General features: G+C 37.1%; 3 protein-coding genes across 4 annotated transcripts; all 3 read left to right on the top strand.

Annotated features, from left to right (window-relative positions):
- The first annotated feature begins 5,897 nt into the window (after window positions 1-5,897).
- LOC113332399 lies at window positions 5,898-11,755 on the top strand. Of its 2 annotated transcripts, none has more exons than XM_026578948.1 (10): window positions 5,898-6,170; window positions 7,267-8,183; window positions 8,404-8,533; window positions 8,626-9,068; window positions 9,298-9,378; window positions 9,459-9,554; window positions 10,296-10,454; window positions 10,560-10,646; window positions 10,869-10,940; window positions 11,123-11,755. In XM_026578948.1, exons 2-10 carry the CDS (start codon window positions 7,365-7,367, stop codon window positions 11,465-11,467), a joined length of 2,232 nt encoding a protein of 743 aa, XP_026434733.1. In that variant the 5' UTR covers window positions 5,898-6,170; window positions 7,267-7,364; the 3' UTR covers window positions 11,468-11,755. The 2 variants fall into 2 exon arrangements, with proteins under 2 accessions (XP_026434733.1, XP_026434732.1); XM_026578947.1 differs by having other exon boundaries at window positions 9,459-9,557.
- Window positions 11,756-11,965: 210 nt separating this feature from the next.
- On the top strand, window positions 11,966-13,370 carry LOC113332401 (E3 ubiquitin-protein ligase CIP8-like). The gene has a single exon (XM_026578949.1). The coding sequence runs from the start codon at window positions 12,001-12,003 to the stop codon at window positions 13,081-13,083; it is 1,083 nt and encodes a 360-aa protein (XP_026434734.1). The 5' UTR covers window positions 11,966-12,000; the 3' UTR covers window positions 13,084-13,370.
- Window positions 13,371-15,684: 2,314 nt separating this feature from the next.
- LOC113332301 (E3 ubiquitin ligase BIG BROTHER-related-like) lies at window positions 15,685-16,554 on the top strand. The gene has a single exon (XM_026578861.1). It carries the CDS (start codon window positions 15,685-15,687, stop codon window positions 16,552-16,554), a length of 870 nt encoding a protein of 289 aa, XP_026434646.1.
- Window positions 16,555-17,254: the final 700 nt, after the last annotated feature.

Here is a 17,254-nt window from a genome sequence, read left to right as displayed (position 1 = left end):
TTATTGTTATGTCTACGGATCTTCAACAACTATGATGCTGAGTTGAACACGTTCAGAATCACCGGAGTACTTGGAAGTGACGAAGATTTCGAGTAATGTTGAAGAACCAAGGAAATCAAGCATTTGGATGAGAAGCTACAAATTTTATTTATTTTGTAATATCCATATGTATTGATAGTTTAGTCACTAAAATTGTTAAAGGGGAAGATTGTTAGATCACTGCTCGGCCGAACTCACAAGCGTTAATATCTCAAGCTTGTTTGTGAGGTTTAGTTTCCAAAACTATAAGTCTTGACTTCTAGTCTACTTATAGGTATGTCTCGGATTAGGATAGAATGTGTAGTTGAGATTTAGACTTCACAGTGTTTCATCGATTGAAGACAAAGAACTACTAAAGGGATCTTGTGGAACTTCATCAACAAAAGGTATGTGGATACTTGAACTCATCTATCACTCAGAAGTCTATTTCTATTCTATCTCATATTGAGTCAAAAGTTGTATAACTATATAGACTTTATATTATACACATTTGATATTTCGAGATGACTTAACTCTCTTACATATTTCTCGAAATATGTGTTAGTAAGCTTTCGCTTTAAGCAATTTCATATTTATTCTTGACGAAAGTCAAAAGATGATCATGTGAAAATCGCCTGGTAACATCTTACATGATTTGTGTGAGACAGTCATTTGATGTAGACTCGGAATATTTCGTTTTGATCTATTGATCACTTGAAAATTTCTTTGAAGCTAATAGTTTGTGTGAGACAGTATTTCCCGTCTTACAAGAATGTTTCAATGATTAATGTGGAGTTTAGAACAATTAACTAGTGATTAGCACAGTATGCGTACTTGTATGCTAACTGTTGCAAGTTAATCAAAGTCCGAGAACCATAGTACGAATACCCGTATGCATACTTGCTTGATAGTTGAAGTTCGAGAATTTAGTATACATACCCGTATGCGTACCGGATTAACAGTTCAAGTCATGACGGAATTCAACGAGTTTGGTCACGTACGACAGTATCCGTACCCGTTCGCATACTGGCGAACCCATACCGAGTCCGGAACTCTAAGTATGCGTACCTGTTTGCATACTTGAGTTGGTTAAGTTCTAAAATCGGTTTTTTCATGAACAAATACATTTATATATTAAGGAATGCAATCTTTTGCAAACCATGGCTATAATGTTCATGAATTGATTCAAGCGAATTAAAATCGATTTTGCTTCAATTGCGTCTTATATACTTCTATGAGAATATAAAAAATTGAACAACTCCATAACTAGTTTCATTTGAGTCATTTGAACTAGTTGTGATTAAGATGAACAAGGTTGATATGAAAGTGTTCATATGGCTAACTTCGGTTAACTATTGTTGAGCCAACCATGTGCACACGTTTGGGTACGGTTACTCATACCTAAATGAAGTCACATTTCATTTGTGTATAACAATCTAAGTTTGATCTTACGGTTGAATGATATTAGCTTGACTCTAATAACGTTTCCATCTAACGATGAATATTGAATGCTTTGTTACCAAGGTAGCATTGATTGCAAACCCTGATTTGAAGACTATATAAGGGAGAACTCTAGCAACTGGGAAACCTAATCCCCACACCTCTTGTGTGATACTAGTTGCGACTAGAGTCAATTCTCGTTTAACCTAGGTTTTTCCTAAAACCATTATAGGTTAACGACTTAAATACTTCATTGGGATTCTGAAGCCATACCTAACTATTTTCTCTGTAGTCGCGCGTTCTGATTTTACTTTGTTCTATCGTGTTGAGTACTATCTTCTCTAAGATTTAATCGAGATTTAATCTCCGATAGGTAAGATAAAAAGTAGTCACAAACATCTTCGTCTCATCGTTTGCGATTCCACAATATCTTGTTTCACTTCCATACGATTAAGATTATTGTGAGGTGATTGATATTACTAGGATGTTCTTCGGGAATATAAGACCGGTGTATCAATTGGTTCATGTTCACCTTGATTTATCAAAAGACGGAACAAAAACTCTTAGGTATTTCTGTGGGAGACAGGTTCATCTGTTCAATAGACTTTTCTGTGTGAGACATATTTGTTTATCAAGTCTTCGACTTTGGGTCGTAGCAACTCTTAGTTGTGGGTGAGATCAGCTAAGGGAGTCAAGTGCGCAGAATCTGGCGTGGAGAGGCGTAAGGAATGCGACTGTACCTTAATCAATGTGAGATTGGTTAGGGATCAACTACATTCCAGTCCGAAGTTAAGTTGTAGTAGGCTAGATTTTGTAGCGGCTTAATACAATGTGGTGTTCAAATCCGGATTAGGTCCCGGGGTTTTTCTGCATTTGCAGTTTCCTCGTTAACAAAATTTCTGGTGTTTGTGTTATTTCTTTTCCGCATTATATTTTTATATAATTGAAACATCACAGGCTGTGCGTAGTTCAATCAATTGGTGAATCTAACCTTTGGTAGTTGATTGGAATTGATTGATGCTTGGATATTGGTGTTTGGTACCATCCAAGTTATTTCTTATATTAATCCGTCTCACAGATTTTTATCTGTTCGATTGCAGACTGATTTGAGAAATTGATATATAACTCTTGGATATATTATCCATGATTGAGTCAGACTGTCTAGTTGATTCTCTTGGAAATATATTGTAGTTAGTCCATCCAAATTTCCTAAACGAAATATTGGGTGTGGTTGTTAGACCCCCGTTTTTTCAGGACTAGGTATCGTAGTTTTTCCGCAGGTGCAGTTTTCCTAGTTAACAAAACTTCTAGTGTCTTGTGTGTTTTCCTATTCTGCATTATATTGTTTTATCTTTATGATAGGAATAATATAAGTAGTACGTAATCGATTCTAGTTGATAAATCCTTATTAATTGTGATTGATTATGAGACTCGTTCTTGTAGATTTCTCATCTTTAAAGATATATAACAAGTTTCATACTTGGAGGAATTCCTATTCGGTTATTTGAATAGGACTAGATTGATCTTGGATATTGATTTTTGAGATACTACAAGTACACTCTTATAAAACAATCAGGTTCATAGACTTAGTTTTCTTGGCTTTCCAATTGTGAAGAGATAGAGATATAAACTCTATATACATATTTTTCAAGGATCATTAAATAGGTCTAGTATCAATTATATTTAGTTTTGTCCATACAAGTTGTCGAAAGAAAAAATTGGTGATTTACTTGGTATCATTTCCTTTTCAATTGGTATCGGAGCAGGAAAACACCATTAACCTAACTAGTCCGTGTTTGTATTACATTCTAAAACCGTGCCTACATGCTTTAACGGCTACTAATGGTTTTTATTATACCAAGTGCCTGGGAATTACCATAAAAGATACATATTTAGTTGATTCTTCCGAATATAGAGGTAAATAATTTGTTATGTTCTTAGTACCTGAAGATATGTTCACCAAGCCTCGTAAATATTCAAAATATGAATCTGAAGAATATCTTCCTAGGAGTTGCAATGACTCATCTAAGATCATTGAACATCAAGCCTCCGCGAAAAAAACCCTTCAGGAGAAGTACGCTCGGTATGCTGGCGAATTCAACCAATATCTTAACATGGAACGTGATCTTTGTGAAGCTGTTGAATCCTTTTCTGACAACATCAATAAACTTGTTCAAGAACTAAACCTAAGAAGAGAAAATGTCGATATTCTTGAGGATATAGTTGGAAATATCACTTCACGAGAAAAACATATAGTTAAGATTCATTCCTCTGAGATGGAGGACCTTCGCTTGCTAAAAAAAAGGCCGAGTATGATCTCTTCATAGTTCAGAAGCAATTTAGATCCTTGAGAAAAGAAAATACTGCTTTAAAGTGCAAACTTTTCCCAACATCTGATACTGTCTTTGGTACACTCTCAAACATCATCTAATAATTCAAACCTAACCTCAATAACTTAAAACTAACAACTTATAGTTATAACTTGTATGGTGATATTGTGCTGATGATGGGGGAGATTCATTTTAGGTCGTAATGCACAGGATTACTTGGTATACTAATAAGGTTTAGTCAGCTAAAACCTAGCTTATTCGAAATGCCTTTTTGTTTTAATTCAAAGCATATTCATTCATTTGGAGCCAACATATTAAGATCATTTTCCATTATAAGCCTTTCATCCCTCTCTAAATTGACAACAAATTGTTGTGATGTTGTTTGTAGCAAATTTTTCATAATTTTGTTTTGTTATTGTCGAAGAGGTCCAATTTCCTTTCAGGATTCTTTAAGAAATTCAACAACTTTAGTGCCCGTATCTCTTATTTGGGATTCTTGCAATGAGGGTGTAGTGGGTGTGCTTGTTTGACAGACCCTTTTATTGACTATGGTCTTCCTAAGCGCAACTCTTGACTTGCGTTTATCAGATATATTATTGGTATTGCTTACTCCATCAAACGACGATCCAGGCGTTGTATATTAGTAAATAATGGTTGGATATCCTTATTGAAAAGGGATGCCACAGGGATACCTAAACATGTTTAGAAATTGATTTGCAAATGAGGTTTGGGGAATTGGCTTGAAGATGGATTGATATTACTAGGGTATTGACTTGACAAAGGACACATATCTTCATCCTCTAATACATTTCGAATGTCTTTAAGCATCTCAAATCTTGTCCGCCATCGAATATTTCGAGTATGCCTTGAAATATCTTGTTCTCTCCTTTATAACCTATATTAAATTAATGTAAACGATGCATAAGATACATAAAAATTAAAATATAGACAGGGATTAAGTTTAACAAATGATGTCAACATGTTCAGATAACATACCTGGCTATTATAATCCAAGTCCGGCTTAATTGCGTCAAGACATTTAGAAATTTCACCCCCTTTTGTTAATACTAATTCTACTTCGAATTCTAGTGATAGTACGATTATATGGATTTTCATCAAAAGCTTGCTCAAATCTTTCAAAAAGTTTTTCATAAAGCATACTCCCATTCACACAACTTCCTTCATTCACTATAGCATAATACGTATTAACAAAATGCTTGTCTTCTAAAATATTGCATCTCTTTTACGATTTAGGTTGCGACGTTTAAGGTTAAGACATTGTTTCCTACAAACAAAAGAGATGGACAAGAAGAAAACAGTGAAGAAATTTTTAAGTTAAGAAGAAGATAATTGAAGAGATTTGAGTGGAAAAATCAAGTTTTAGGAAAATAGTTTCCTATCTATACGCATTTTTGCCAAAATTTTGGAAATGCATCCGTTGGGATCCACGTTGGAGAAAATAAAATCGTCTAGTATTATGGACGGTTACCATCAGGTGTGAGAAGAGTGTGACAAAACAGATACTCATTTTTGTCAATAGTGTTTTGGATTTGCGTGAGGTATCGCTTAGCTAAAATAGTGATATCAAAAAAGAGGAGGGATCCCCTCACACCTTTATTATCACACTATCTCACACGTTGGACGCCATTTTTGCGAATAAAAATCAAACCGTAATGGATTTTAAGCTAATATTTTGGGGATATGTTACTATTACAAAGCTCTACGTTCTTACCGAAAATGAGCATATTCTAAGACGTATAACACCACCATCTACTACTTTGAAAACGAGCGAATCAACGGATTTCTAGCCGTCGAAATTAAGACCGGTAGATTGGGAGGTTTTATATTTCGGAATGTGCTCATTTTTGGTAGGAATGTAAAACTTGGTAAAAGGAACATATTCTCCAAATATTAGCTTCAAGTCCGTTCCGTTACAATTTGACTTTTATTCACAAAAATATCGTCTAACGTGTGAGATACTGTGATAATAAAAGTGTGTGAGATACGGTGATAATAAAAGTGTGAGGGGATCTTCCTTGTCAAAAAAAAATAGTAGTAATAGAGTTTTTCCTCCGACTATCGAAGTTAAACGAATTCGCCGCAGTTAGGCTAACCGAAACTCACTCACATTTAATGCCGTTGACTCCTCGTTGAGAAAAATAAAAGAATCCGATGGTGTGGTGTGGATTGATTGTTTTTGGGCCCAAATCTTCTTCTTGGACGGACATATCTGTATTCCTCCTCCACCACCATCACTCTCCACAGCATACAACTTCTTCTTTTTCAAAAATCTCAGACAAAAATCGAATCGAATCGAATCAATCAATCAGTCTCTCTATCTCTCTCTGTGGCTGCTTATCCAAAAATCCCTAATTCCAAAAGGTACGAATTTCTCTATACGTTTATCAATCTTGTGCCCTAATTTCGTATCTCTATTTTGACTGAGTATACGAATTTGGGGGTTTTTGTTTGTGTTTTCCCCTCACTGTTAGCAATTCTCTAATAATAATGTCTACTTACAAACTTTCTTGAAATGGGGTTTGGCTTATCATTCTCATGTAATAAAAATTTCATTCTCCATTAAACAAAACTTACGAAATTAAATCAATAAAACTCGTAAATTACTGTAAAACCACATATCAAATACAAAATGATAACAAATGAACCCTAGAAAACACTAATAAAAGCAATTACAAAACTTTCTTGATAGGGTTCATTTGTTATCATTTTGTATTTGATATGGGGTTTTACAGTAATTTGCGAGTTTTATTGATTTAATTTCGTAAGTTTTGTTTAATGGAGTAATGAAATTTTTATTACATGAGAATGATAAGCCAAACACTCAATTGAAACTTTAAAATTTGTGGTAAAACTGCCATGAGCAATTGATAAGTAGATTGTCGTGTTAAGAACACTGTTAATTCACTTCCCGAGCCATAAAGTCCAGCAAATTGCCCAAGGAAGGTGCTCTCAAACTCTGCAATGTCTCTTGTTACATTTCTGCGCCCCTGCATTTCAAGTCTTGTTGACGTTTTACAATGTAAAAACACAGGAAGAATAGTCTCATCACTGTCTAGACAAAATACACACACTCCTACATTGTCACCTATTTTCCCTTAAACTCTTAGTTAGAGGATGGCAAGCTTCCGACATGAACACGGATGCTTTAAAATATGTCATAGTTATCTGGTTAATTTGTTTTACATGAGGGTCTTTGTTTTTCCCCAGTTGAGTAGTCTGTTTTTGATTTTCTTTGAAATTTATCATCACAATTGATTGTTTATTTCTAGGTTGTACTTTTGTTTCTTCATATTCTTTCTTTAAGTAGACATTGAGAACGAATAGAATTTGTTGAACAATACCCATGATGTGGACAATTTAAATTTATGTATGGTACAATTGGGAAATTATTGTTAAAATTCTTCTGATTAGTATATCATGGTCTGAGTTCTAAACTGACTCCAACTTTGCACAACAGGTATTCAGTTGATCTATAAGATTTTATCTTAGTGAATGGCATCTTCGATAGAATAACTAGGTCTTAACGGAAAACTCCCGTCAGGAATTTATAACATCATGGCACGTAAGGGAAATCAACACAAGAATGGGTTGGATAGGAATACATCAAATCAGAAAAGTAGGGATCCAGAGACATATGCGGATTCTGTAAAAGTGGATAAAAAGGAAACAGTGGAACTAAGTGATGGCAAAGCAGTTGGTAGTGAGCAACTTCCAAATGGTGGTTCAAATGCTAAGAGACGGAATAAGAAAAGAAGTGTGGGAGAAGGAAAAGATAACAAACAGAGACCCAAAGAAACATTCGTGGAAGATAAGCAGAGGGTTGATACAAAGGTGGATATTCTGCAATCGGCATCTATCTCTAGTGGACCAAGAGAAGTTGATGGACATGTGGACAGGTCTGACGCTTCTGATTTTTCTGGAGAGAATGGACCATCAGTTATTGGTGACCAGAGATTGAGAACTCCAGTGGACAGCATAAGGCATGGATTTCACTCAGCAAATATGAGGGAAAGTCCAGGGTCTTCAGATACCATACTTGGTAGAAATTTGGGAGAGTTAGTTGTATCCCTTTTGAAGGTAGTCAATGGATGGCTTGAAAGGAAGAAGCCATTGCTTACTAGCATAACAACCATCTTGATGGATACCCGCGATTATGTTCGTCTCAAGATTTTGCAAGCATACCCTATTGTTTGCAGGTGGCTCATGCATTTGGGTAATCTAGTTATGCTTGTATCTCTGGTATGGCTGGATTGTAGTCTTCGGGGCCTTGGTTCGTTTTTGCGTTTGGGTACAACATCCTTTTTTGCCGTCATTTGGTGTGGCATTTTCTCGGTATTTGCAATGATTGGGTTATGGAAGTTTCTTATGATCATGGTAAGCTATGCTCCTTGGGCCATGTGACAGAGTCTTTCTTGTCCGTTTGTTGGTTTTAATTGAAACCTGTAAAACAAATGAATGAATCTTGATTTTAGAACAATGTATCCTTTCATTGGTTATCTCTTATGTAAGCTTCCTTCCCCTTGGTCATTATCTATAATTATGGTGGGTCTACTCTAAGGAAACTGTTGTTTCTATGCAAATTCATGATGCACAGGGAGTTGCTATTGCCTTAGCACTTTTTGTTGGCTTCATACCTGGAATTTTGGTACTTGCCATTTCTGCAGCTGTTTCTCTATGGATATGTGGGAGCTTTTGGACAACAGGTCTTGTCATTGTTGTTGGAGGTTGGTCTATCTGAATTCTCTTTTGCTGATATTATTTGGTTAATTTTTCTTAAGCTTGTAACTTGCTAAAACCTGGGATGTTTTAAATGCAGGAGGCGGATTTTTATTAAAAAGTGAACGCTTTGCTCTCTTAATAACAACTACATATTCTGTGTATTGTGCCTGGATATACGTGGGTTGGTTTGGTTTGTTTGCTGCCTTGAATGTATCTTTTATCTCGAGTGATGTTCTGATACACTTTCTCAAAAACAACGTAAGCGAGCATGGAAGGTCCTACGAACGAAATCCCAATATGCAAGGCCCACCTGGTTCCTTCTCTGCGGCGCCCATGAATTCTTCTCCTTTTGAAGCTGGTTTCGGGAAACCAGCAGATAGAAATGCAGGAGAACCTTCAACTAGTGGGTCTGAGGCTGAGCTGACATCTGAGGAAGAAGTTATCCGGTTGTTAAATTCACCCGATCACTATTCAGCTCTGGGATTGGCTCGTTATGAGAACATGGATATGACGTTACTTAAACGTGAATACAGAAAAAAGGTAATCACCATGACGTTATCTATTTGTCAAACAATTTACTGTATGCGATTTGAAACTCATGGGGCATGTGCCTAAGATGATTTTTGTCAAATTGGTACCAAAAGTTTTCTAAGCTACTATGGACCGAGCCTTCAAAAGAAGGAACTTTGGGTTATTTGGTTCATGTAAAGGTCAGTGAATAAGTATATTTATTGAAAACGCAAAAAGTAACTGTCTGCTTTGTATCCAGGCAATGCTTGTCCACCCTGATAAAAATATGGGGGATGAAAAGGCTGTAGAAGCCTTCAAGAAACTTCAGAATGCATATGAGGTACATTTGGTCTTCAGTTAGTATTATAGTAAGAATCTAACCATCCTCGCGTAGTTAAGTTTATAACTGGCTGTCTCCAGGTTTTACTCGACTCTTTGAAGCGTGAAGCATATAATGATGAATTGAGGAAAGAGGAGCTACTAAACTGGTTCCGGAGATCCCAAAGTTCATCTCAGATGGTATGTTTTCTCTCATAATTCTCAGCTTTTTTGAATTCAATGTATAAGAAGTTGGATTTTTCCCGTATTGTTTATATATGTAGATCTAAGAATAAACTTCAGTGTAGTAACTTAGTTCAGCGGAATTCTTTGAGTTAACTGACCAGTAAAATTCTTCAGTGTAGTAACTTAGTTCAGCGGAATTCTTCAGTGTAATAACTCGTAAAGATTTAACTGACCAGTAAAATTCTTTGAGTTAGCCCGCTTTGCAGTTTTGTAGTGCTAGTCTTATGTAATATCGGGAGAACTTTAAATGCAGTGTTCTTGTTTGATTAGAAAGAGTATGAAACTGGACCAAAAATGCATGAATTCGGCTCCACTTAGGCCTGAGCTTGAAATTGGACCATTGGTAGAACCATAGGATTATTGGTTATTCTAATTTAAAGTTTGTGTCTGGTTTTGTCACATGATAGAGCCGCTATTCTGAGAAGACACATATATGGGGTTTTCTTGTATGTTAAGAATGTAATTGTTGTCTTCTGGTTATGGATACAAAAGCCACCCAGCCTTTTATTGACCAAGATAGATGGTCAGAGACAAGCTTCACTCTCCTATTCATGTGTTAGCTTGTTGCAGTCTGATGACTTTCGTTATGTCCGTCGTTTATTTGTAATGCTTGCATGTCTGTCAAGATGTTGTTCTCAACTGCATGCTGTTCACTCACTACTTGCTTGAACTTTGAATTTCATGAACTTCCAGAGTGGGAGACATGATCACTTTGCTTCTGGATTCACACAATTTGAGGGTGATGATGGCGAGCCCCTTGGAGATTTCAGACGAATAGCCTGCAGAAAGTGCCGTCAGTTTCACGTATGGGTTCTTGTCAATAGACCAAAATCTCAAGCAAGATGGTGCCAGGTATGTTCTGTCGTTGGCTTATATATATATATTTGAAGAATGAGTAGATTTCTTTGCATTGAATAATGCGATATAGATCCTGAACTTCTACTTTTTCTTTCAAAGGAATGTAATGATTGTCATCCAGCTAAAGATGGAGATGGATGGGTTGAACAGTCCTCTAAACCCTTTTTCTTCGGAATGCTGCAGAAGGTATTGATCAGTACATAGTATAATATGGCTATTACAGCAATTCATTTTCATAGAATCGTGTTTGTAATTTCACAAGAAACAGTCCCTTTTATGGAAGAGGACCAAAAGAGAAAAGAATGGAAAAGCTAGCAATGCTACACAGTATCTACTTTCTGATTCCATTTGTCAGACCTGCATCTTCTAATATACCGATTCCCGAATTTGACAACATCTTTTAAACAGGTGGATGCACCCTTGGCATATGTTTGCGCTGAAAGCAGGATTTATAATGCAACAGCATGGTTTAGTTGTCAGGTAATGAAATTCGATCTCGTTACATAATTCTGCAGATTGTATTCAGCATGATATTCTTCGTGGAAATACAAGCATGTTATAGCTGTAGGCCAAACTGTCTTGAAAAGCCTAATGGTCGCATTCAAACTTAATTTATATCTCATTCATGTATTCATATACCAAATCTTATTTTTATTATACAGGGGATGAGATGTCCAGCCAACACTCACAAACCAAGCTTCCACGTGAACACTAGTGTGACATCGTCTAAGCATGGACCGACAAAGGGAAATGGTGGTTCAGGACAAAAGTGGGCTGGTGGCATTCCACCTAACATGGACGAGAACATGACAGAGGATGAATTTGTGGAGTGGTTGCAAAACGCAATGCAGTCTGGCATGTTTGAAGCTGCTGCTGGTAATCCACCTCAGCCAGATAGCCCCTTCTCTGGTGCAAAAAACTTCAACAAAACTCCAGGAAGTGGCGCAGGTGGTAGCAGTAGTAGCGGCAATAACAAGAAGAAGAGGAAGGGAAAAAAGCAATGGTAACTCTGAAAACCTCAAATTTACAGTCACAAAGGGAATGGATTGGTATTAGTAACTAATCTAACCCTACATTTTGAACAGAGGCTCCATATGTTGTAAACAGGGGAACTCTAATACTAGTTATGGATGACAAAAGAGAAAGCCATTATTATGGAGTTTTAAAATTCCTTGAGAATTTTAAAATTACTCATTCAGCTATGTAAAAATCAAATGTTTTCTTTTTAGTTGCAAAATTTGTTTTGTTTTTCGGACCAAAGATCAAACACTAATGGCACAAGGTTATTCCTGCCACTCACTCGGTTGCCTCAGTGACTACACCCTTCAATTACCTGTAACATATAGGGATATTCCCTAAAATAACAGCTTTCCCATCTGGGTGAGGATTGTATCCTCAATTAGTTATGATTATTGCACAAGTTCATAAATAATTTTCCGTTTCCTTCTCTAATTAGAGAAAGCTAAAGCCGGTTTAGCCAAGGTATATATATAGAGAGCAGATTGAAAACTAGGTGAAGAACAAGAAGAGATTCAGAGTCATGGAGAACCAAGATGGTCATGAAGGTGCACAGGCTAATCAACCATCTAGTCCGACATCAGGACGTCGGCGAAGGGAAGAAGAGGGTTCAATCCAGTCAAATCAACGTCGTCCGGTAGATGAGACATCAACAACAGAAGACAACGGTTCCAGCTCAGGTATCGGTCAGGAGAATCGTGAGATAATCGCGCAAGCTTTTCTCCGGTGGGCTAGGCAGATGGGGGAGGATGCGATACATAAAAGTGATAACGATGATGATGATGATGATGATGAGTCCGAGGAAGAAGAGAGTTCAGTTTCTAACGGCAACAACAGTTCCAGCACAAGTTTCAGTCTTGAGGAAACTGAGAGTTATGTCGAGGAAGCTCTCCAGATAGCTGGGCAGATGGATGTGATGCAAAATCAGATGGACGAAGAAGAGAGTTCAGTTTCTAATGAAGGCTGGAATTTAAACCAGTCAAATCAACGTCGTCGGGTAGATGAGACATCAGCGACAGAAGACGGCAACAACAACAACAACAACAACAACAGCAATAGTTCCAGCTTGAGAAGTTTCAGTCAGGAGGAATTTGAGAGGCTCGTCGAGCGAGCTTTCCAGAATGTTAGGCGGGCAGAGGATGCGATGCAAAATCAACAAGGGAGGGTTCAGATATTTGTAGTAGGTGAATTCCGAATCGATAATGAAGATGGATCAGTTAGAACTACTCCATATGTTGTGACACTTGCGTTGTTGAACAGCAACGTTGGGTTTCTAGATATAGATGGCATGAGTTATGAAGAATTGACGGAATTGGAAGAAAGGATTGGCATGGCAAAAAGAGGAATATCAGAAGAAATTATCTTAAAGCAGCTGAAATCAAGAGTTCACACCACATCTGCAGACTCGACAGAGGATGAGACTGAAATTTGCATCGTATGTCAGGATAAATATGAGAACCAGGATAAGATTGCAACTCTGGATTGCAAACATGAATACCACCAAGACTGCATAACAAAATGGTTGGTACGGAAGAACGTTTGCCCTATCTGCAATAGACAAGCTCTGATGGAAGAAAGCAAGGGAGAAGAAATGAACGAATGTTAGAACAAGAGTTCACACAACATCTGCAGACTCTGCGGGAGAAAAGAATGAAATTTGCACCATATGTCTGGATGGGTATGGGAACAAGGATAAGATTGCAACTCTTGATTGCAAACATGAATACCATGATGACTGCATAACAAAATGGTTGGTACGGAAGAACGTTTGCCCTATCTGCAATAGACAAGCTCTGAAGGCTTGATTTATTTTATTCCCTTACTGTACTACATCGTGCTAGATTTCTTGTTTTGGGTATGTTCGTGGGTCCAGTACAAAGTGATAATTTAAAGATTATTTTTCGTGGATCTGTGTTTTTGGTGTTATTGTTGTTCTTTTACTTGCAATCAGTTTGAAAGAGAAGCATGACTCATGAGTTTTTGTTGTTTTTGCGAAACTAAATTCATTAACGACACAATTCGATCTCGCAAACGAGTCAAATTAACAGCATGCTTTGCTATATTGTGCGCAAAGTTTTAAGCTATCTTGTATTTAACTGCTCCTCTGCGTGCCGTCCATTTATCGCTGACACTACATTCTGACAATCCCCTTTTAAATAAATCACGCTTATAACCTCCATTACAGCGGCAGCCTCAGGTTGCTCTGGATCTACTGCATACGCACCATTACGCAATATCAGGCTGAGTCCAGCTTTTCAAGAGTTCTTAAGGTACACATCATCAAATTGAGTTTAAAATAAGGGTCAATAGTCGTATTATATAATAAAGTCCCTGCCTAAGCTGACTGACACTAGATGCATCACAGTCGCCTGTACATTATCGAATAATTTAGAGCATCTATGCCAAAGGATATTGACAAACGCGGTATTTTCAATATTTTCAAGATACTACATACAGCAGACCAAATACGCCTAACAAGATGACATTCAAAAATATATATGTTGCATAATATCCACTCCTCTATCACAAAAAGGACAACTAGAATAAAAGTCAGGAATGAATATAGCCAATCCATCATGCTGGAAAATCATGTGCAGTAAGAAAACCCAGCTCAATCTCTTGCTCGCCGCCACACAACAAATCTTTAATGTAATGTCCCCAACAATAAAGATCTTCCTAATTGGAATGTCTTGATGCCTAATTGGAGTGTCATGAACACACCAGGTAACGGTGGTTACTAATTCTAATTCAAAACTTGCAAGATTTACATACTTATTTGTACATATGAGGCCTGTTTTTCTACAGACACATGAACACCAGGATTAACTTGATACTTTAAAAAAAATACATGAAATGCCAATTCCACCATTGGTGTAAGTACTTTCATTAGTAGTCTATAGCTAGAATTGTACACTTAATTTTCAAATACATATATGTGGATATTGAAATACTTATATGCGAATAAGAGGCTTTACCTATGCAAGTAGGTGCAGAGACTTTATACTGAAAATAAGCCTTATGGGTTGAAGTAATTTGTTCTAAATACGGTCTAAATCATTCAACACTATTCGCTCGGTACATTACAGGATCAAGCTATTGAGTACTGATAACTAGATGTGTCTTCATGGGAATGCTGGGTTGATAACTGGACATGGAGTTAACATTTCGTTTTGGCATAACCAGAGGACTACTAATTACCCTTTGGCAAGAACTTTCTTGGATTGTACAAGCTGCAGATGAAAAATTCGAATCTCTCATTATACAAGCTGCGGATGATATATTTGAATCTCTTTCCTCACATATGACTGATATTTCATAAAAGTGTGGATTTTCAATTCACAAGGACTCTTCGCGATGATGAGGTGAGTGATCTCTGCACTTCAGTCAACTGTATTGGCTCAATGTTTAAATGGAAGACAAAAATAACTCCTCACTGAAGCCATGGTATAGCTGACTGAAGCAAAAATGATTGCTGATTTAGCTCGACCGTTGGAGCCTAGCTACTGTTTAAAGTGTGACTGTTCTTCTTCATCTACCATTCTTTTGTAACTGTGTACATAATTTCTCAAATATATTAAGTACTTTTTTTTTGAAAAAAATAGAACAATATGCTGTCTTCCATGTTTCATAGGCAGATGAGTGGCGTGAACCAGCATCCATCACTCGACACTGGCTGCCAAATAACAAGACAGATTATTAGATATTTCTCATAACACCCAATGACTGAATCATGCTACTTAATCTATCTTTTTCTTTTATGATTTTGTTCATTGTTTCATTAATGGTGAGTACAGAACAAAGGATGAGAAAACACTATTTTTATGCAACAGTGGAGGTGGAAAATAAAATTTAGGTTTAGTACAGGCAGTGTTGCGTTGCGCTACTTGTATATGGTAGTGAGGAAAGAATGAAAGTTCACGAACCTGAATACCAAGTAAACTAGTAAACTACACCTCCAGTTCCCTAACATAGGAAGGCCCTAATTAATTAAGTTTCTTATTTAGGAAGGCCCTAATTAATTAAGTCGGGTTTATCAGAATAAGTTTTTCCTTTTCCTTATCAGATTACATATTGCTAAATCCGGTTTCGCCAAGGTATAAAAGGATCAGCATAGGTTGTCATTCTTTAACACAATTTTTTTTACCCAAGAAAACAAAGTTGAGAGTTCAAGAAGACGAGAAAGGAGAAATTTAAGAAATTGCGAGTTATGTCGAACAAAGTTGGTCATGAAGGCACACAGCCTAATCAACCTTCTTGTCCTACATCGGCACAAGATTTAAATCAACATCGTCGACAAAGGGAAGAACAGGATTCAAACCAGTCGAATCAACGTCGTCGGGTGGATGATACATCTGCATCAGAAGACAACAGAAATAGTTCTAGCTTAAGCATCAGTCAGGAGAATCTTGAGAGTTTACGCGAGAAATTTTATCTCCAATGGGATAGGCAGATGGAGGAGGATGCGATACATGACAGTGATAATGATGATGACGACGACGACGATGAGACTGTGGAAGAAGAGAGTTTAGATTCTGATGAAGGCTGGAATTCAAATAACCAAGACGATCAAAATCAAGAATGGACTTACAGATCATTGGCAGCAGAAGTAGACCATGACATATTATTGGCAGCAGAAGTTGTCCATGACATAGAATTCCGAGTTACCAACGAAGATGGATCAGTTAGACGACGTCAGCGATATGATTTTGGGATGCTTATCTCGTTGAACAACAACGTTGGGACTTCAGATATAGATGGCTTGAGTTATGAACAACTAAGGGAACTGGACGAAAGCATTGTCATGGTACAAAGATTATCAAAAGAAATTATCTCAAAGCAGTTAAAAACAAGAGTTCACACAACATCTGCAGACTCTACGAAAGAAAAGATTGAAATTTGCACCGTATGCCAGGATGGATATGAGAACAAGGATAAGATTGCAACTCTTGATTGCAAACATGAATACCACGAAGACTGTATAACACAATGGTTGGTACGGAAGAACGTTTGCCCTATCTGCAAAAGACAAGCTCTGATGATGGAAGAAAGCAAGGGAGAAGAAGTGAACGAATGTTAAAACAATATGTTCGTGCCTGATCCCTGGTTCGGGATACTATATTAATAATTAATAAGAATAAAATAATTTTTCTCTTAAATTCTGAATCTTTATTCTTTATGCTGTTATCCAAGCACTGATAGTTAACAACTTGTTTCAGTTTAGTTTAGCAGAACCATCATCATACTTATATTACTCCATTCAATATTTTTAACGGTGGTTTTACCCTGCGTACAAGTTTTTGCATGGAAATGCTACAATGGGATCCTTCCTGTTAGCAGTAAGCTAATTAAGCACTTGGCTTCATGCAATATCTCCCATTTGTTGCATGTGCAATGGCAATGTAGAGACTTACATGCATAGTCTCCTCCTTTTCCCTTCTAGCAAGGCAGTCAGGTGTGGATTAAACTGCAGAGTACGTGACAACACCAATCAGAGCATGAAGCACTGGATAGAGTCGTAGGTGAAGAATAGAAATAACAGCCCGTTGGAAAACTTAGATTGGAGTTTTGTGCACTAACAGCTTGGTTCATTTGGGAAGCACGCTGCTGAAAGTGTTTCCAAGACATTACACCATCACCTGCAGCTAGTCTCATCCATAGTCATATCAAAGCCTGCAATACTAGCTCAACCAAGCACATTCCCAACAGTAATCCAAACCCAAGTCCAGCAACCACCAAGTTAGAACTTTCCAGCATATCTAATTATTGCAACTATGCTA

Source organism: Papaver somniferum, unplaced genomic scaffold (genome assembly GCF_003573695.1).
Source record: "Papaver somniferum cultivar HN1 unplaced genomic scaffold, ASM357369v1 unplaced-scaffold_131, whole genome shotgun sequence".
Classification (NCBI taxonomy): domain Eukaryota; kingdom Viridiplantae; phylum Streptophyta; class Magnoliopsida; order Ranunculales; family Papaveraceae; genus Papaver; species Papaver somniferum.
This window is presented reverse-complemented; position numbering and strand designations above follow the sequence as displayed.